This window comes from Eutrigla gurnardus (genome assembly GCF_963514095.1).
Source record: "Eutrigla gurnardus genome assembly, chromosome: 21".
Taxonomy (NCBI): domain Eukaryota; kingdom Metazoa; phylum Chordata; class Actinopteri; order Perciformes; family Triglidae; genus Eutrigla; species Eutrigla gurnardus.
This window is the reverse complement of record NC_139932.1, coordinates 7822571-7844654: the sequence shown is the minus strand read 5'-3', so window position 1 is coordinate 7844654 and position 22084 is coordinate 7822571. Positions and strand designations below refer to the sequence as shown.

Sequence of the window (22084 nt, the reverse complement as noted above, 5' to 3'; positions counted from 1 at the left end):
CGCCGCTGAGAGGATCAAAGGCGGACGATGAGAAAAACCCTGCGATCAACCGGTGGCTGAGATCGGCGCAGCACATGGTGTTGTTGGGGAGGACTCGCGCCGGTCGCCGCGCGCGGGTCCCGGCTCTGGTCTCTGGGGGGCTCCTGTGAGTTTTGTGCTTTCTTGTTGTTCTCAGGGGTCAGAGACGGAGCTAAGTGAAGGGCAGGAGGTGATCTTTTTATGTCCATGTCCCTCACGTCTGAAAACCTTATTTCTTCTAAACGGCCTCACGCTTTGACTTAACGCACCGCTTGTTTGGTGCAACACAAGACCCCATTTATCACTTCTACTGCTGCAAAATAGCCTCTAAAAAAAAAAAAAAAAAAACATTAAAGCTGCTTTTAGTCTAATAAAATATTCAAAAAAAAAAGCTGCTTTCAGTCTCATTTTTAAAAAGAATACCTGCCAGAGAACTGTGGGTGGAAGTGAAGTTTTAAAAAACAGATTTATTCAGATGTTCTTCAAAAGAAAAATCATGTGAGAATACAGTGTAATAACGAAAATAAAAGACACCCAAAGCTTAGTACACACACACACACACACACACACACACACACACACACACACACACACACACACACACAAAAGTCCATTTTCTCTCCCCCAGAAGAATGACTGTAATGGAACCAAGAACACATTTGAGTGGCACCAGCATTTGTTTGGCAGGGAGCAGAAAGCAGAAAGCCGCAGCAGTGATTCCTCCTCCGAGCAGGAGATTCAAGGAGAGTCTGGATAAATCAGAGCATTTATCCTCCAGGCTCCTATAACCGCTGGCTTTTCATCAGCTTCGACTGTTAAAACACTGCCTTCTCAGCCAAACCAGAATGATATGGTGTCATCAGTAACACACTGAAATCCCTGTGAAGTTATGACGAGAGAGAGCAGACAGCTGGATATCGAGTTTTTATAGCAAACATGCAAAACGCAGGTCGGAATGTGTCAACAAAAATATGTTAGACGGTAGAAAATACAAAAAATAGCTATTTTACAAGGACAAACTGTGTTGGTCAATGTTAGGGCTACATTTAGGCCGGATGCAGCCATTACCAAACAGACGTAGTGAAGGAACACTGCTATCAGACTGAGTGAGTGGGCAGCAGCCCATTAAAACCACATTACTGTGAAGGGGTATCACGTTCCTGTCCGGTTTCAACCCAAAACTGGATATTTGCTAAAAGAGTTCTGCTGAAAGGAGCCATATAAGGAGGCTGTATGTTATTCAGCACTTAATTCAACTCACCGTCCATGTCCTTTACTTCAAAATACATGTAAGTCCTGCTATTTTCAGTCAAATGTATTTAAGTGTGAAAAGAAAAAAGTTCTTTGGCTCCAAGTATGAATTACATTTTTACATCATTATTAGTGAGTGATGTTTTAGAGCTTTAATGTTGTTGGTCAAGTAGGATTCTGACTACTTTTTAAATACCTTCAGTATTAAGAATATACATTATTGTATATGAAAGATTACTTTAGATCATGTTATTAAAAGGAGAAATAAAAACTGGTAATAATGAAAACTTACAAATTGATTTATTGTTGATTAACCATTGTTGCTTTCTGTATTATAGTTTTCTTTTATATAAAGATGCTGATTTATTGTGATGAACATTAAGGTCATTATTTAAATAATCTAAGTTAGTGAAATGTCTACTTCCACCTACTCCTTTACAAACATATAATATTCTTTGCTTAGTTCATTTAGAATTTGCTGTACATGCTCACAGTTTATTTGAGAGGTTATTGATGTTTTGTTTACTTTAATACATATTCAAAATAAATCTATTCAATCTGGTCTAAAAACATGCCAAAAGTATGTCTTACATGTCAGGAAACATGTATTTTGTATGTATTTTAAATCTTCCCGTGGACCATCTTGGCGTCCTTTTAGACACCCACAGAAAAGGAGGCGACCTCTTTGAAACAGCTTCGTTTTCTCCTCGTTGGACGCAACGTTGAACCTCCTGATAAACCTGACACACGTGTGAGTGTCTGCCGGCCTGAGAGATGAGTCCCAAAGGTCAAGCAGGGCTTTGTGTCGTCCACAGAGTTCTGAAGGAGACCACCACGCCACGGCTTCGTCAACGTGCCCCCTCCTCCACTCGATACGCCACAAACGAGCCTCCGTGGATTTCCACGCTGTTAGCATCGCCATTTTAATAGCTCGCATGTGATGATGAAGCAAATGATGATGAATTAAGGCTCAGATAACGACACTGTGGGCTCACGAGCCCGCCGCCCAAGTTCTCCGTGTCCCCAACATATGATAGGCGAGGGGAGGGCCGCTGTGTTTGGGGGGGACTCGAGTTACTGTTGTGGGATCAGTCCTGCTGGAGGCCAGCGGGAACAAAGAGAAGCAGGCAGCAAACTATTCCAGGGCAGTTTAGACTGACTTTATGGACTTCTAATAGGCGTGAATGCTGCCGGAACTGGTAGACCGTGAACTGGTAATGGGCTTTTCCTCTGTTGGTGTAAAACACACAGATACAATGAGGGCTAGAGTGACTTTTTATTTGCAGGAAAAGATTTAACCCACCATTTGTCCCTGATGTGAGCTTTAATTATTTTTCTCATGATTGTTGAGGTTTTGGACATTTCAGCTGTTAAAAAAATATCTAAATGTACGTGATCTGATGCTTGAATGGTCTCCGTTTGTCAATACGACCCAAGAGGAATGGATGTACTTCCCCTTTCCCTTGAAGAATGACGAATACAAAAGGTTATTGCAACAGTTTATAGTGTAACTTCAGGCTGAGGTCTGAGCCGAAGTCCACCTGCTTCAGAAAAATGAAAAGATGTGGCCAAGGGGCTGAGAATTTACATCAGACCACACACGAGACGAGAATTACACCACATGGTCTCGCCGCCTCACTCCCCGCCGCTGGGAGAGCGTTTCACCGGGAGGAGAGTGGGCGCCAACAGCCACATCTGTAGCATCAGTCGGCATGAACGCCTTCAACTCCCAAGCACCACTCTGTTGTCCCCTCAGCGGGGGCCAGACTGTATGTAAGAAGTGGTTGTAGTCATTGTGACATCACCCATTGGTTTGTCGCCATCTTTGATTTTTTGCAACCAGTTCATGGACCATATTTGTGCAATGTGGGTGTGTGATTCGAGAGCATTAACCTTAGTTTATGTCATGATATAGATGATGTCTGATTTAAAACAGTAGATTGTTTTTGGGGCCCTTTTCAAGAAATGCAGATTTCTATAAGTTTAGTAACAAATGTTGATATTAACACCAGCATTGATGTTTCATCACAGCAGAGTCATATAATTTAGTTCGCAGCTTAAAACAATACAAAGATTTAGAGTGTTGTTACTCTTTGATTTATTGCCTTGGTCAGTTATATACAAATATTTAAATACAATATCAGAGATATATACGGATTTATCTGCTTCTGAATATAAAATAAATACATCTAAACATCATATTATTATAAAATATGTACAAATGCGTTGCTCCTGCTGTACAAATCTAGAACACATAACAAACAGAAGCCTGAATGGCTGAATATAGTGGAAATAATTTAGATAAATAATGGAAATCTGAAAAATAAAGTAAAATTGGCGTCGAGTGGAGTTCCTCGCTGGTGTTTCAGTTTTGCGAGGCGTCCTCGCTGAAGGTGATTTTGTCGTCGTTGGTAATGCTGTCCACGATGGAGGACAGACGCAGGAGGCTGGAGGACGCCGAGGACTCACTGGCTCCTGGAAACAAGGGACATTGCCTTAAAACGGTTTTATTTCATTTATTTTTGTACCGTTGTGGGGTTTGACAGATGGACCTTCTCTCTGGTTTATCATTGCTGCGGTGGAATGGTCGGCAGAGGTCGGCCAGGTCTCCGAGGACTTTTTCCAGTCGTACTCATGACTGGCCTCCTGTAACACAGCACACAGATAATATTAGCATTATTATATGATCATATGTATCATGATTTACGATGAGAATACTTCATCAAATTCATATCAGTCTGTAAACAGCCTTCATATTGTTTTTGGCAGACATAACCCAAATAAATAAATGGAGGCACAGGGATATCTTAACAGAGGATATGTATGGGAGGTAAATTAAGTGTAAGTCCCACCAAAATAAAAGTCAATAAAATGATCTCAAATAGAAACATTACATGTCCATGCAGGATTATTAAAATAGGGAATTAAAAGCAAAATCGTTAGGCCATGTAGATCTCATGTGGATGAGGACTTGAATCTTACACTGTGTTCTTTTAGGTTGAAGGAGGATCCGTTTTGCGTTTTCTCCTGCTCGTCCAGCGTCTGCAGCAGGTCCTGCAGCCTCTCAATGTAGCTGATGGCGCTGCGTAAAATCTCCACCTTGGGTAGCCGCTGGTTGGGGTTGGGCACCGTCTTCCTCTTGAGGACGTCGAAGGCCTCGTTGATCTTCTTGAGCCTCCTCCGCTCCCTGAGCGTGGCGGCCTTGCGCCTGTCCGTCGGCGCCGACTTCCTCTTGCAGATCTTGCAGGCCCACATGAGGCACTGGCCGTCGCAGTGCGCGCGGAGACCCGGCGGCGCGAGGACGTGCTCCTCCCCGCTGCTCTCGCCGCCGGTCTCGGACGGAGCGTTGTCCTGGCCCGGGGACAGCGGGCTCTCGTTGCCGTTGTAGAGAGGGGACACCCCGGACATGTCCAGGTGCTGCAGTGGTCCATGGTCGCCTTCTTCCAAATAGCGCAGGTCGTTGAAGAGATAAGGGTTGGTCTCAAAAAGGTCCATCATATTGTTGCTCCCCTCGCTCTGTTTTGACAGTGGGACTGTGGCATTTAAACAGAGCAACAGGGACACAAGTCACCAGGCTTATATATAGAATGTGAAACTCTACCCAACACTCTGGCTGCCACACTGCAACAAGCATCTTCTTCTCTTTTTTTTCTTCAATAGCTCTTCACAACCTACTGACTGTGCAGGGGATGCATATACATTAAGGTTTATTGAAATGTCACCTCTGTTTTCCATGACAGGTGCTTTAAAGATCTGCATCTGGACAAAGTGCCAGCAGAGAGATATTCCCCAGCGCTGCCGCTGACAGAGACATAATAATCTTATTATAAAAATTTGCAGTCAACACACCCCATAAAGTGTTATTAATGCTTTGGTTTTTAGATTAGTAATGACTCACTTGAAAGAACATGTGCAAAATCTGTCAAAAGATGTTGTATCGTAAACATTCTTGTTTCCATTTTAACTGTAGTAGTATATTGACCAAGCAGGCGTTGGTTGAATGTGGGTAAACAGGCCATGTGCAGAGCAACACATTTGTAGTAATCCATGTAATCGTGAGCTAGAGGCAGGCGCATTGGATGGTTTGGTCTAAAAGCATAGATAAAATTCAACGTTGACTTATGTCACATAACTTCTATATTTACATAACGCCACTTAGTTATTTTAACCCAACCGTTGACTTATGTGTACGTACTTAATTGACACCAATTCCATTAATATAAACTAACTATGGACTAAACTAATCTTTTCCTTAACCGAACAAAACCCGAACACATTGGTTTGCCTAAACTTAATGGAGCTAATGGGGTGCAGATCCGATGTCAGGTTTGGGGGCACAAAAGTGATTTTTTCTTTTCTTTTTTTTTTTGCCCATATGCAACTCATACCACCATAACTCACAACTTCGTAGAGGCTCGCCATATTATTCCAAAAGTACTGCACAGGGGATCATTTATTGTGCTTACCTTTCATGTTTATTTGTCCTAAACAGCCAACAGCGTGTATCACTGCTTTCTTAACTGTTATATTAGTAAATCATAATTTTAAGGGTCTCGGGCATGTAATGTCCACTGATGTTCTTCTGAAAATACATTTGTTCAATATTGAATAATTTAGGGTATTTTTATTGGGGGGGACAATTCATGTTTTTCAGGGATCTGCACCCATGATGAAGAGTATATGTATTGCCCCTCAGCATGTGGCAGCTAAAGAGCCAGATATTTCCCTCAGCGGCTGAGACCAAAACAGAGCTCGAAGGAGAGTGAACGCTGGACTTGTACGCAGGTTGAACAGCCCGACATCTTATTTAAGGTAAAGTATAACATCATTCACATACAAACCAAATAATCCTGTACACACTGTGCCCGTTTTAGCCGGTGGGAACGGTGCGGCCGATCGTAGCATGTCGAAAATCCCAACATAAATAGATCGGAATGTGCAGTGTCAAAACAGCTTTGTGAAACACATGCGTGGGACGTTATAAATAGAAAGGTCTCATCTCAGATTCATAAAAGAGATAAAAGCCTGTGAGGAGGTGATATATAGCTCATGGCATTTTTTCCCCCGGCAACCTGAAAAGGTCTACAATTAGAAACTTTACAGGCAGGAATGTGAGGGATTCCTGTTTCTGTACGGCTGCAGTTCTAGTCGGGGTTTTACTCTTTACCCTGGATGTCCCTCGCCCCTCCTCGCGCCCGGCTTCTGTTACGTTATTGTGGAGTCACGGTGGCTTTTCGTCATTTGTCAGACGAGGGTGTCTGAAATACTATTACCGGTCAACATGGTATCTCTAAGCCCTTCACGTCACATCGTACAGGCTGTTATGCCGAGTGAGGGAAAACTATTCATATCAGCCTCCTGGTTGTAATTTGAATTCTGGGGATGTCATATCTTTCTTCAACAACACACTGGTGGCAATAAAAGACTGCAAAGCCACCATCCATGAGAGCAGTTATGGAGCCCGACACATTGTGTTGTTTGTGGAAAAACAACTGCAAATACGACAAAAAAGCAAATTGCTTCATTTCCAATTACTGTATCTAACGTAACTTCAAGGGGAAAGGTCTTCAATCTTGCAACAATGTGCATAGGACCTAAAAATATAATAACGAGGAGGATAATGTTGCAGAAATGCAGCATATCTGAATCACATCATTTAGAACATTTTAAATTAAGTGTTCACACACTTTCTGCAAGAACGGCGTCCATGCCCTCTTCTTTGCTTCCCCTCTGGCTAACAGTCTCACAGCCACGGACATCTACACCCATCAATGCTGATCCGCTCTAGAGTGGAGCGTTTGTCTTGTCAAACACAGGTGTGAGTAGTATCATTAACGAGTGCAACCCACCGGAGACACTCCTAAGAGAGAAGAGCCCTAATTAACGTCACCTGTGCAAGTCGCAACACCTGCTGTGACAAAGCCACTAGTTCTTTTGTCACTGGGATTGTATATACAGGACTGTCTCAGAAAATTAGAATATTGTGATAAAGTTCTTTACTTTCTGTAATGCAATTAAAAAAACAAAAATGTCATACATTCTGGATTCATTACACATCAACTGAACTATTTCAAGCCTTTTATTATTTGAATATTGCTGATTTTGGCTTACAGCTTAAGAAAACTCAAAAATCCTATCTCAAAAAATTAGAATACTTCCTCAGACCAAGTAAAAAAATAATTTTATAACAGCAAAACTAAATCAAATATTTGAAAATGTCCATTGATGCACTCAGTACTTGGTTGGGAATCCTTTTGCACGGATTACTGCATCAATCCGGCGTGGCATGGAGGCAATCAGCCTGTGGCATTGCTGAGGTGTTATTGATGCCCAGGATGCTTCGATAGCGGCCTTCAGCTCATTTGCATTTGTAGGTCTGGTGTCTTTCATCTTCTTCTTAACTATACCCCACAAATTCTCGATGGGGTTCAGGTCAGGGGAATTAGCAGGCCAATCAAGGACAGTGATGCCATGGTCAGTGCACCAGTTACTGGTGGTTTTGGCACTGTGGGCAGGTGCCAGATCATGCTGGAAAATGAAATCCTCATCTCCATAGAGCTTTTCAGCAGATGGAAGCATGTAGTGCTCTAAAATCTCTTGGTACACAGTTGCATTTACTCTGGACTTGATGAAACACAGTGGACCAACACCAGCAGCTGACATGGCTCCCCAAACCATTGCTGACTGTGGGAACTTCACACTGGATTTCAAGCAACTTGGATTTTGCTCCTCTCCAGCCTTTCTCCAGACTCTGGCGCCTTGACTTCCAAATGAAATGCAAAACTTGCTTTCGTCTGAAAAGAGGACTTTGGACCACTCTGCAACTGTCCAGTGCTTCTTTTCCATAGCCCAAGTCAGACGCTTCTTCCGTTGTCTTGAGTTCAGAAGTGGCTTGACCATGGGAATACGGCTATTGTAGCCCATTTCCCGGACACGTCTGTGAACTGTGGCTTTTGATACCTGGACTCCAGCTTCAGCCCACTGTCTTTGAAGCTCCCCCAAATTCTGGAAGCGGCTCTTCTTCACAATTTTGTTAAGGCTGCGGTCATCTCTCTTGGTTGTGCAGCGTTTCCGGCCACATTTTTCCCTTCCAACAGACTTTTTGTGGATATGCTTTGAAACTGCACTCTGTGAACAGCCTGCTCTTTGAGAAATTTCTTTTTGTGTCTTACCCTCCTGATGGAGGGTATCAATGATGGTCCTCTGGACAGCAGTCAGATCAGCAGTCTTCCCCATACTTGTGATTTAGTTTACTGAACCAAGCTGAGTGTTTTTAAGGCTCAGGAAACCCTCGCAGGTGTTTCGAGTTAATTAGATGATTCAGGTGATTAGTTGAATAGCCTACTTGTATACTTTTTCATGATATTCTAATATTTTGAGATAGGATTTTTGAGTTTTCTTAAGCTGTAAGCCAAATTCAGCAATATTAAAATAATAAAAGGCTTGAAATAGTTCAGTTGATGTGTAATGAATCCAGAATGTATGACATTTTTGTTTTTTTAATTGCATTACAGAAAGTAAAGAACTTTATCACAATATTCTAATTTTCTGAGACAGTCCTGTATATATATATATATATATATATATATATATTCTTTTTTTCACACATTTTCACTTTTCATTGCAGTTAGGTGTCAATTAAGCCAACATGCATAAATATTTAATTCAAAAACTACTGATTTGTAGCAATATTCCCTAAGTTAAAGGCAGGAAATGTTTTTTTTTTGTCAACACCTTCAAAGCAATAAAATACCGAACGTTATATGTTTGTGGCAAAGCGTCGTTAACATTTTTATGGTTGTGTTCGGGCAACTTAAAGCGTAACCAAGACGCAGGACACAAACCCCGGGTGTCCGGTGTCGAAGTGCTGCATTTTATACCCTCCAGTCCTGCAGGTGCATAATTAATGTTATTGATTACACCTGTGCATTTCCTGCTGCGTGAAAACATGGCCCTGCTGCGTGAAAACGTGGCCCTGCTGTATTTCTGCCTACTCAGGATTTCTGTTAGTTTCCTCAGGAAAAAAACGTTGTAACATTCATGAACTGCTATAGGCTCAGCGCTATGTTACAAAAAAGGGTTAGAAAGACCACCAGATTTCATCTATTCACATGAAAATGTTGGATAATAACATTTGACAATTAATGTTGCACATCTGCTGGTATCGCCTTACAAAATATGTGTATTTCATCATATGTTGTGAACGCACAAGGTTTGCTTTTATTATTGAGTTTGTGAGCTCGCAATGCAGCAGGCATCATATGGCTGATATAAAATGTGTGTGTGTGTGTGTGTGTGCCTATAAAAGATAGATTTTTCATTGTTACCTGGAAAAACAAAACAAAAACAGTGCTGTGTTCCCTGTAACTGACACTCTTATTTTCATGCAAACAAATAGTCAAATAGACAAACGCTTATGAATGAAAGATGATGAATAAATTAGATAAACATTTGCTCCAAAAGGCTTGTAAATATAATACGCATCAACATTAAGCTCGATGTCAGGTCATAATTGGCTGCGATCCCTGAGCACCGTGTGTTGAGATGAATGGAGCCGTGCCCCCCGGTCGTGTCTTCTCTCCGCGGGGCTCCTGTGCATCCTGAACGTACCATAAATTCCCGTCAGTGTCAAGGGGTTGACGCTTCAGCTGTCAGGGAGAATCAGGGGATAACCTGGGTAGAAACTGGAGGATCTGGCCTCTCAGCCAAGGAGATGGAGTCGGGATGGACTGCAGGGAGCGTAAATCTTTCTAATCCAGCGAGGCTCTGAGAACGGCTCTGCAGCCGGGACTTGGCATCTAAATAGGGCCTACTGGAAACGTATCTGATACGAGCGGATACAGTGATCTTATTTAAAAATTCACTGTGACATAGGCCTTATGCTTCTTTGGATTGCAGTCGCACTGGTAAATAAAATTACAGCACTTAATACCACTTTCATATGTCTGTAAAATGTGAAATACAGCCAGGAGACAGTTAGCTTAGCTTCGCACAAAGACCGGAAAACTAATTTCTATGAAAGTGTTAGCGGTTAGGGTTATGCCAGATAATAGCTAGCCGTCTGTCGTGAAGTCACAGTGACCTTTGACCACCAAAATTGAATCAGTTCATTGCTAGGTCATCTTGAGTATTAATCTGAGAGAACATGCTACTGGAAATAGCTAGCTTGGCTCTGGCTGACATTTATAAAACTGTTTACAAGCACCTTTAAACCTCACTAATTAACTCATCTTTTATATATATATACAACAAAAAATTGAAGTGTACAAGCACTGGGGCTAAAGCGCTAAGGCTAAAGCGCTGAGGCTAAAGCTAGCTGCTTTAGCTTATTTTAGCATGAAAACTGGAAGCAGGTGGAAACATCTAGTCTTGCTCTGTCCAACATTTCTAAAACTGTTTACAAGCACCTCTAAACCTCACTAATTAACACAGTATATTGTTTCTGTTTAATAAAAGAACTAACAAAAACACAAGTGTACAAATACACACTCATGGTTGCTACATATTTGCCGATGGTCATCCCTCTGATTTCTAGGAAATTTCCTGCCCATAAAAATGAGGCCCTTTGTTCCTAAAGGGATGGCCCTTCCCTAATGCACATTACATATTGATGAAGGAAGTGTAATGTCAGATTTGCTGCAATTTGTTCAAACTGGTAAACTTTGACTTTCGTAACCCTAACTATGAATCCTTATTGTATTAATCTGAGGGAACATAGACATGCTCCCTATATGCCATAGGCTACAGCTAATTTACATAGCCCTACATATTTTTAATGATTTCTTACGATGGTGCATTACACATTTAATGAACAAAATCTCAGCAATCCAGTCGATAAAAGAGATAAATTAGTTGGGTAAAATAAATTCAGGTGGGTTCAGCCTCCTACATCTCCCTGCATCGTTGCTTCCAGCAAGATGAAATTTATGAGGAAGAAAAGTTTTTTTTTTTTAAAGTTCTTCTGCACTTTGGCAGAACTTCAATATTCCTGCTTTAAATTAGGACATGATCCCAGCAGGGACAGCCACTATCTCCTCCTGTGGCACTCAGACATTCAAGCGTTTTTTTCTTACGTGAATAATTCATTAGGTGCTGGGGAGAAGTGACAAAGAGATAATGACAGACAACAGTGCGCTGCAGATTTATTCTTCCTATATTGATCCTTTTTGTAAAGAAGGGAAAGATTCAGTGTTAGTTTGTTTCAAAGCACAACGGTTTGCAAAAATGCGACGGTATGACTTGTTTGTTTCTGAATGGTTCCTTCCGCACATTTGGTCTTACAATAAAAACACATCATCTCTATCAAGGACATACTCATTTTACTCTAATGTGACGACGAATGTGTGGATTAATCATATTGACCAAATAATAAATCTCAGTCCCCAAAAAATAACTATTGAATTAAACGTATGATTTCATCACTTTGCTTACTTTATTTTTCTCTCTCTTTTGCATCATCTCAAGTTCCTTTCCAGACCCTTAAAAAAGTCCTAACACCGTCATGCCTGCAGTATCGTGTTGTCTTACACTTCATAACAGCTTGTCCATGTGATTTTTCTCCCTCCAGGAAGTGTTAGAAGGGGGATCCAGTTAGGACCAGTGCTGACATGGGGGTCACAAACAGAACTGATAATGAACATGAACCGCAGGACCTCGTCCCTAGCCCCCCCTCCCCTTACCTACCCCTAGCTTAACTGGACCTCCTGCCTCAGACAGGCTCATTGGGCTGTTGTAGAGGAAACTGTGATCACCGTGACGGACACACCGTATATAACCCGGCTCCACACCTGGGATATGAATTAGCCAATAAAGGGTTAAGTACCCTGGTCATGGGGCCGATGACAATGCCTCACCTGGGATCACGACCCTTTGGCTTTCAGGGCCTCCAGTCCACCAGCTGCAATGAGAAGCTGGTGCATGACTGGAAAACGAGTGCTCATATCTCAATAACAGTTATGGATTTTGAGAAATGATGTCGGCATGCTCATAGGAGAATGTTCAGGTGTTAATCAGAGATTGAGCCAATGGAGAAAACCAAAGATGGACGGATCTTTTTTTCCACTTCTTTTCTCTCTTCTTTTTGTGGAGGAACAAATTGGCAAGAACTGCCACCCTGATGACATTTCAATAAATCATCCCAACAAAGTTTTAGTAGCTTCTTGCACACTGGCTCCACCTCCAACCTACAGTATTTTCATTGGTCAAAGTCAACGCTGATGTTCTTGACGTTTCCATTTCGTTTTCCCCGTCAGTCAGCAGGCAACATGGATGAAGAAAGACTCATCTACAATGTTGAGAAGCAGCTCCCATTTTATAAGGTTATCATCAAGTTATATTATAATATAACTCAGTTATTCTGACAACAATTGACATCACTCTTTATTACAGCCTACATAATTGTAAGCCAATATAAAAGGTCAGTGTAAAAAATTACAAAACATGATTCATTCTAGCTGAGGAAATGATTAAAAGTTAAGAAAATTAAATTAGTTATGAATAAATAACTCACTCATTTGCAGAGGCAGAAATTACAACGTTGCCAAAAACATCCTCGCCTCGAGCTGCGACAGCGCTCTCTATCTCATGTTAGGAAGAGGCATTAGTCACGTTAGCTTGTCACTGAAGTGAGGGAGCGCATCAACAGCAAATTAACAAATAGACATTTTACTAATTTGTGTTCAAATGTTTTGTCAGATGAGTTACAAGTTAGTTCTAATTTGTTTATTAATCTTTTAATTTAGTTTTGTTGTAAAAAGCTGACAGCTGCTTATCTTCTGGGCGGAGGATCCCTAAATAAATGTTGGAAAAGCCACGAAGGAGAGAAGAGCAATTCAATGCAGGGAACTACAAAAATAAAGGCATCGACGAGCAGCCGTGTGCCACTGAGGGCTAGAAACAAAGACGACAACAGGTGGTTACAATGAGCAGAAATTCCTCCTCTCTAGTTACTCTGCTTATTAGCCAGTTTCATTACCAGCCAGAAATAACTTCAGATGTCACACCAGTGCATGCCGTTATTAGCGGAGCTAGAAGAGTCCTCTCAAAAAAATCCATCCACACTCCAGAGGTTACTGTGAAATCACTGTGGCCACCAATTAAATCTATTTCTTCTCAGTCTTCTTTTTCCCAAACTGCAGAAAACAGATTCCACGACAGTGACACAAACATGGCATTTCCGTAACCGTGCCACATTGGAGAGTTAAGTTTGAATAAGCTGCATAACTTTAAGGCCGAGAAGACATTTTGGGTTTTGAGATGGAAAATGTCTTTCACAGCTGAGGACCGCTTTGCAGGAGGTGGGGATTAGGAAGGTTGTCCGAGTGCCATGCAACGAGTGTGTGGATCTTTTAAAGCGTGCAAACCTTACAAAACTCACTTTTGCGGGATTTAAAGAACCGCGTTACTGGGCTTACAATTGAGATATGGAGTAGCCCCATGCCTATACGCACAAACGCATCGGCATGGGATTCCTCCGAGGCTTCCTGCGCAGGGCTGGAGCGGTGCCAGTCCGGGCTCAAGTCTTGCACAAACAATGGCTCCCCTCCCTTCTCCCCGGGCCAACCAGTCAGCAGCGGGCAGTAACACAGTCACCACCGCCAGTGTGATAGTATCTCCCACTGAAAACACAGCTAATCTTCTTGGCCTGGCTCCCTCATACTCGCAGGCTAGACTCAACGGTGGGGAGTAGCTGTCTCTGGAGCTAAGCTAACAGACGGCTCCTCTCACTCGTGCCCTGAGCTGCGGGTTAGACGGGCGGCTTGGGTTTCAAAGGCGAAAAAAGGGGAGGCAACGCCGATGGCATCTGCCTTCTCTCCGCTGGACGACGCAGGGATTCAGTTCAAAGGCCGAGCGGCTGAAGTACATCAATTAGCGAGGGAAAGAGCTCGCCGACTCGCCCCGCTCGCCAGCTAACTCTCTATGACCTCAGAGTGTTGCATTATGCGACATGATGAGAGCGTTGCACTGGTCAGACGATGTCAATAGCCCCTTGCAAATGGACTGGTATTGATGGACTGGCTTAAAGGGTTGTTCCCGCAAATGGACGCAAAGAATAATAACTGGCCATTTAGTGTCGAGAGCGGAGGGAGGAACACCGACAGGCCCGTAGTGCGAGCAGGTTTCACCAGCTGTTCACATGCGTTCTTGGCCTTTGTTTCAACAGGTCTTGGTTGTAACACACGCTGAGAAGTGGCCCTCTGCAGCTCATCACCTGACAGCCCACGGTGATTTAGTTGGGAGTGATCCGAAGGTCCCTCCTGATTGATTCTGTCCTCATTCGGGAGAGTGATGGATTAGCCTTTGGTGTTGTATCCCTATCTGCCGGCCAGACAGAGCCACTGATGGGGACTTAGAGAGGGCACTGGCCTTGACCCGGCAGCAGACGACGGCAGACCTCTCGTCTGGCTGGGGAGGTGAGACGTTGACCCCGTTGCCCTCAGTCTGGTCCTCTGTGTCTCACTCCAGCCTTTTTGTTCCTGTACTTTGCGACGAGGGACGCATTTCTCAAAAGTGGCCTTTCAATGTGCAAAGAGTGTGGAAACTGAAATCAAAAGAAGAGTGGTTATCTTTTTTCATGGCAGTCTGAATTGTTGTTTTTTTTTCAGCAGCACTTTGATGTCGCAGCCTGTAAATGATATGGCGGAGCATCGCTATCATTATTATCACGCTGCCTCTGGGGGTCGAGGATGTAGCCAGCGATAACACCGAATCCAATCATCAGCGAGTGTGACTGTAGCCATGGTAACCTCAGTGACAATGATCCGCCAATATTAGTTTTTCCTGAAGTGTCTGAGCCTAGAACAAAGCGTGTTTTGTTACAATGAAAATTAGACTCTTGAATAACAACAACAGCAGACTTCTTGGTTCCTTTGGCGGGGGTGGAGGGATAAAGCACTCCGGCTCCAAGAGAAACTAATAGGATATTGATGAATGTCGGTGTTGACGAGTGGGAAGAGGGCCACTGCTGCGCTATATAATTGGTTATATGGGGTCTATCATTAAAACAACAGATAGCAAGGGCACCGAAGCTTTGGCTCGGTGCAGGAAATAATATGATAGCCGTAAAGAACACAGCCATGTCTGCCATTACGGAGAGCCTTTGTTACCCAAAACCTGTTGATTCACAAATTAAGTCAATATGAAGTTTCTGCCCGTCCAGAGTCACCATCATTTGATCAGAGGTTCAGTTTCACTCTCTATTCGTCTGTAAGGGCTCTTTAGTATTTGAGGCAGCACTGACAGTGACAGACACAATTAATCAACTGACAACATTTTGATAACTGATGGATGTTTTTATTCATTTATCTTGAGCCACCTTCGTCAGCTTCAATCTTTCATGTTATCGTATATATTGAGTGGTTGAACAAGAAAATGACAGAAAATCTTTCTGTTGTTGGACATTTTATGGAGTAAACAACAATCTACCAGAGAGATTTCAATAATAGTGTTCATGATTCATCAAAGAGATTAATTGTCCAGGTATGTCATCCATTAAAAATTAATACGATAAATGTCCCTTTAAAATGTAGTGAATGTACAATTATATTATTGTTAGGACACCTAGAGAACATCTGCCCTTTTCTGAGTTAGATCTCCTTATGAATATGATGTAACGTATCATAAAAGAGTATTATTGGTTTCCTACTAGATCAATAATATTTTATGCATTACATTCAAATTGTGAGCGCTCCCAAATTGAATTGACAGGAACATTCTTTAAAGAATTATCTTCCAAAATCAACAGTATTCTTTATTATTATTATCTCTGCCACCAAGGAGGTTATGTTTGTGGTCCAGTTTGTCAGCAGGATTACGGAAAAACTACTGGCATTGTAGCATGGTCAAAGAAATAACCCATTATTATTTGAAGTATTATTTTTTGGGCCTTTTGCCATAAAATGGGGACGACGCGCAGTAAAGGTCTGAATTTGTGAATTCAATGAAGATACTCAAATATTTTGAATGTAACATGTAATATAATCCGAGTAAATAGCGATCCGGCTGAGTTCTACAGAATTTGACGATATGTTGCTTGTCTGACTTGGCTGAGAGCAATAAATGAAAGGTGATTTACAAATGATCCCTGTAATGTTGATGAATTGTCGGTCCGTACGTGTGTGGCCCACAAAGTGTAAGAGAATCCTGAGATTCCCACTTTTGACACTGGCATGAATTATTCCCAACAGGTTGCTCTCCACACCCAGGACCCTCCGGACTAGCATTACTGTCTAAACACAGGCGAGGGTAATTGAGCATTGATGATTGGGTGTGTGAATCTGCGCCAGTTTAACGTGTGTGTGTCTGTGTGTGTGTGTGTGTGTGTGTGTGTGTGTGTGTGTGTGTGTGTGTGTGTGTGTGTGTGTGTGTGTGTGTGTGTGTGTGCGTCATCCCTGTGTGTGTGGAATGCTGCAGGCATGGTAAGCGTTGCAATGTCGTACGTATTTTGCTGCTTCACGTGTCACCACGAAGAAGAGCCAACGAATAGCAAACGACAGCGTGAAACTAAGGATCAACTGTCCTATCTGAGGTGCCACACACACACACACACACACACACACACACACACATGCACGTGTACACACACTTGCAGGTGTACAAGTATACGTACATGAGTCCTACGCCACGTCATGTCCTGAAGGTCATCACCACCTGTTTGATACGATAAAACATCTCGTGTTACTGTTCTGGAAGTTATTGGAGATAGAGTTTCATTGTGTGTGTAATAGTAGTGCAGGTGCATGCAGGGAAAATGATCAGATGGTTGTCATATTATTATTATTATTATTAAGGAAGCACTTTGTGGCTATTTCATTTAATTTGTCTTTTGGTGGGAGACGGGAGTTTAGAGAATTAGCTAATGGAGAATATAATGAGTTTTAATTTGCCGCAGAAATTAATTGTCCTTCCAAAATAAAGGTCAGGGCACGCCTGCGAGCTTTACTCACAGATAGAAAATCAATTGGTGTGAGAAGAGAATATCTCTTTCCACAGAAAGTCCCTGGCTGAGTTTTTCGGGGATGGTTATCCTTAATGACTTAATCCAGTCTCATAGCTCTCTCTCTCTCTCTCTCTGTGTGTGTGTGTGTAATCCTCGCTGTGAGATGGGAGCCCAGAGCTGATCTCACTGTTTGGTTTCACAGGGTCTCCGGGGGCCCGGGGAGGTTGTGGGGCTGGGTCCTTACAGCAGAGCGGTCTAAAACACTGACATGCAGGACGGGGTCCGCGGGGACCGCCGGCCTCGGCTCCTGTTACCGCCAGGTTAGTCACGCTCTGTGAGATTTATGTGTGGAACAGTAGTGAGGGTTTGGGTTGCACGATACCACCAAAGTGTCGCAATATTAATCCCCTGCAGTACAGAACTTGTAAAGTCAAAGATGCCCACGTATCATTGTCCACGTATCTATTGGAAGTATCAGAATCTATAACGGAAGACGAACTTATATTAGACGCAGTCATGAAATTTTAAACCATTCGTGCACACCGTCACGAATTCTTGTCCATTTCCTTCCGTTGTTTTCCTGCCGGAAGTATCTTTGGTGCCTGCACCTTGTTTTTTCAGTCAGTCGGGACGAAGTTACACAATTTCTTTAAGATAAGGAAAATACCATCACAAATGCTTCACTTAATAATGCTTTGGGACAGTCGGTCTCAAAGAGCGGAGTCGTGGTTGAAAATCTTGTGTTGGTTTGGCATATCCAACTGGCCACTGCCCTCCATGAGCAGTCGTTCTCAATATTTAATACTACGTGGCCAGCCTCGGCCGCTGAATAGTTCCATTCCAGTGTCCACCATCAGAAAAATGTACTTGTCCACTGGTGTTGTTTTTGTGCTTAACAATGAAAAAATGTGGATTTATTTTTATCTTCTCACCAAAAAGCCTTTTAGTGATTAAAAAAACATATAATCCTAAGAAGTTGAAGTCTTCTTCCGTGGTTTTCAGGGAAGGAGTAAGTGTTATACAATCATATATCATTACTGTATGAATATTACTTGTTGGTCATTTGAACTATTTGATACACGGCTGGCTTTAATCTTTAACTAGTTAAAGTATTGTCCTAATATTTCCTTCTGATCTAAGTAACATAAATTAAGGTAACTCAAGCTTGTACTCAAGTACTGCACTTTGGTCTGATATTGTTATGACATACTTAGGTGTCTCACCAATTTGTGACTTTTTTGGCTGACAGAAGTTGGTCAGTTCAACAATTTTACATTTTAAAAACTCAACATCATTCATAACTCAACATTCATATTTAATATCGTGAGTTTGAATTAAAAGTCAAATAGAGACACCAACCTGCACTGTGAAATCTTACTTATATTGAGTAATGTCCCTGTATACCTGTCTGAATCCTTTGTTTCCTGTCCTGTCAGTTTAACAAGAATATGTCAAGGAGTCTTCAAAAAAGAAATAATGTTAAATGTTAAATAATCAAGAGACAACAATCAAGAAAATCAACAAATTACAAATCAGAAAATGAAATGACTTGAAATCATTTTCATGCAGACAGGGTTTTCTCTTTTTCTCTCTAGGACTTAGAAATATGAGTATTATTGGAGTCTCAGTAAAATGCTGATCATGTCGTTTAGCAACACGTGTTTAACTGGAATATGATTAGGCTGAATTGAATTGAATTGAATTGAATACAAGAGCGAGAGCTTCTATATGCCTCTTCTCTCCAGACACACACCGGCACTATGAATTTATAATGATGTTGACGGTGTCTTGTTGATTCTGAATGTGGAAAATAACAACAGGCAGCACATGATTGTGAATAATTGATTGTATAACCCTTGAAGTGTTTACTAAGCTCTGGTACAAATGGCAGGAACAAGCGTCCAAAGAACGCAGACGTCAGTGTCGACACATTCTCAAACATCATAAATGTCTCCATTAAATTTTGCGGGCCTTGTGTCATCAATACGAATCCCCGATCTTTAAACCGAAAATATTTTTATAAAGCGATCTCTTTATTTTTCACCAGGCAGTGATCGTGACGTTTCCTCAGACGCTTTAACGCAAGTTACGACAACAAGCTGACGAAAAAGACAACGTATCTTCATGTGGAGACCACACAGCTAGATAACTGAGATGTTTGGTGGTCGTTTTTAAAGCAAGCACTTGTCCCGGCTGACATTTGGACAGGCCGCTGGTTAATGTGTTGTTTCACACTGTTTAGCGTTGATAGGGTGGGCTCGTGGTGTGGACGGAGCCCAGGCGGAGACAGACCACCTCTCTGGTGGCTGACCCTGTGCTCGGGGCAGGGGGACAGGTGGAGCGGGACCCCACATACTTAACCAAGGACCTCCAGTGGAGAATGCTTAGTCCTGTCTCCCCAGGTGGATCGTCACATTGGGATGCATGTGGATTTGTTCATTTTATAGCATTCATATGATTTTCGCAAAGTTCGGGCTTTAAAAAGAAAATCAATTTCCATGAGCTTAAAATATCTTCTTTCAGAGATTAAACACCTTCTGGAAGCTGGATTTCCCCACTGCAAGTGTTGGCTAAACAAAAGCTGTGTTATTACGCCTCCTTCTTTGTGTAGGAGGTTTTTAGCATCCCCGTGCTACTTTGCAGAGACATAAGGGCTGCACACACACCCCAGCATGGATGCAGACCACAAACAGGCAGCATAAACAATGCCAAGTCTGCCTTGTGTTTTATCTCCGTGCCACCCACAGTTTACGCCAGCGGGGAGCTAAAACCTTGCGCTGCCCGGGGTTCATCCGTAAGCCCCCCAGCTAATCACCATACCGGAGCCCATCACAGTGCATGGCTCCAGCCCATTAGAACTAAACCACCCTCTGGCTCCCACTCAAACTATCAAAACACAAACTGTAACTTTAAACTGCTATTAGACATTACTTCAGTTTCCCACCAGCCCAGTTCCGCTGCTGGCTGAAAATCAAGCCAGCTTTGTCTGCACGTTCACCCCTTTGGAGAACTTCAGACATTGTTTTAACGGAGCAGCGCCGATCTTTGAGACCCTCGCGCTCATTTGGACATTCTTTGTGAGTGAGGAGTTCCTTTGGGGCCGATGTTTGAGTTTTGAGTCATGCTCCTCCAATGGAAAGAAGACGGTCAGGAGGATGAGCAAATAGGAGGGAATGGAGTCATCTTGGACTGGAGATTCCCTTCTTTCCCCCTTTGGCACTTAGACACACCAATGTCCAGGACTGACCTGCTTGACCCATTCTTAACAGTGCTTGACAAAGGAATGCACATCTTTACTCTCTGCAGCGGAGGCCTATCAGCACCCTGGATCCCTCACTATAGTCTTTATTCAAGTCCTGTGAAACTATTCACTATTCAGGACTGATTCCAGCGCTGTCCTCGGGGCTCCTCCCACCTTCTCCGTTTTGGATTGAGGCAGATAAAAGGCGACGTCAGTGGTTGTTGTTTGTGTTTGTCGGACATGTTTTCCCTGATTGCCTCTCCCCGTGTGGTCCCCGCTGGCCTGCTTTCAAAAAGGAAGAAGGAGCTCAACGCGGCAGCTGAGTCTGTACATGTCAGGATACTGAGCTCACCGGGACACCGCGACGTGAGGAAGAATTAACCATGACACGCAGCAGCAGTGTCAAAGATACTGTCGTAAAAATATATTGTGCTTTAATAATTCCATAGGATGAAGGAGTTGAATGTGAAAATCATGAAGAATTAAGGAATGTGGTGCTTTTCTTTGCCGATGATCCTTTCATCTATAATTCATCTAATCAATGTATTTCCATGTGTTTCTATTGGATGTCTCATAGGCATGTATGGACTCACAACTTTTACATAGGCTCCCTTTAATAAAATTCCTTCACAACTCATTTCCTATTGGCTCACAGTGATTGCACCTTGTGTTATGCCCAATCGTAATATTTAGTTTTTTTAACGAAGAATGCACATTAAGAAAACAAATGCCCTCTAATTGCATATTTTATGAATGTCAACTTGTTTTGCACATCTCGCCATTCAAAATGCTGAAAATGTAAGAATATGTTAAGATTATGAACAACAAATTCATCTATCAAATTTTGCATGTATTTTTGTAACCTATTTCCAATTTTGGGATACTTAATACATGAGTAATCCCGGGGGGGATGGGTTACATAGCAGTTTCTATTAGAATAGAACTATTTAATATAAACATAGTGAAATTATTGGAATAAGTATGTAAAATGATGTGCATTAGCTATCCTACTATAGAAACAACAAATGTGAAAATAGAAGAAATATGTAAAATAGGTATAGTATATAATATATATAATATATAATCACATAGCAAAATTACAATTGTGTTAAAATGCAAGATCGAGGAAAAAATGGAATTTAAATTGCACAAAATGTATTGCACTGTTAGGTCAGAATAGTATACTTGAATATATATATTGCACATTGCTGACAGACAAATGTGACTTTTTTATTTTTTGAAATAATGCGTTAGCATGACGCACCAGAGCTAACGAGCTAGCTGGTGGGTAGCTTAACATCACTCAACAGATCTTGCTTGCTTGTATTCATCTTTCAACATTTGCCATCTAGTTAAGAAATATTTTTCTTGTCAACAAAGGTCCTCACCTGGGAAGCTGTGGGTACATTCAGAGGACGGAGGTCCGGGGTAAAAGGGGAGGAGAAAAGGGACAACCTGGGTAAACACAACAGGGTCATCCGGGGTTCAAACCCAGGAAGCCTTTGGTAAGGTCTCTCTGCTTCTGTCCTTCTCCTCTCTCTGTTGTTCCGTCTCTATTTATCAAACAACTCTGAAATAACTCTCCAGAAGGGTCACGATGACCCCTTTCGCCTCCCCTGTCTTTTCCTTACATACCC

General features: G+C 42.2%; 1 protein-coding gene across 1 annotated transcript; it reads right to left on the bottom strand.

Moving 5' to 3' along the window:
- Window positions 1-3368: 3368 nt before the first annotated feature.
- myf6 (myogenic factor 6) lies at window positions 3369-4840 on the bottom strand. Its single transcript, XM_084038987.1, has 3 exons — window positions 4252-4840; window positions 3822-3915; window positions 3369-3744 (listed from the first exon to the last, which is right to left on the bottom strand). The coding sequence occupies exons 1-3, from the start codon at window positions 4765-4767 to the stop codon at window positions 3635-3637; spliced, it is 720 nt and encodes a 239-aa protein (XP_083895113.1). The 5' UTR covers window positions 4768-4840; the 3' UTR covers window positions 3369-3634.
- Window positions 4841-22084: the final 17244 nt, after the last annotated feature.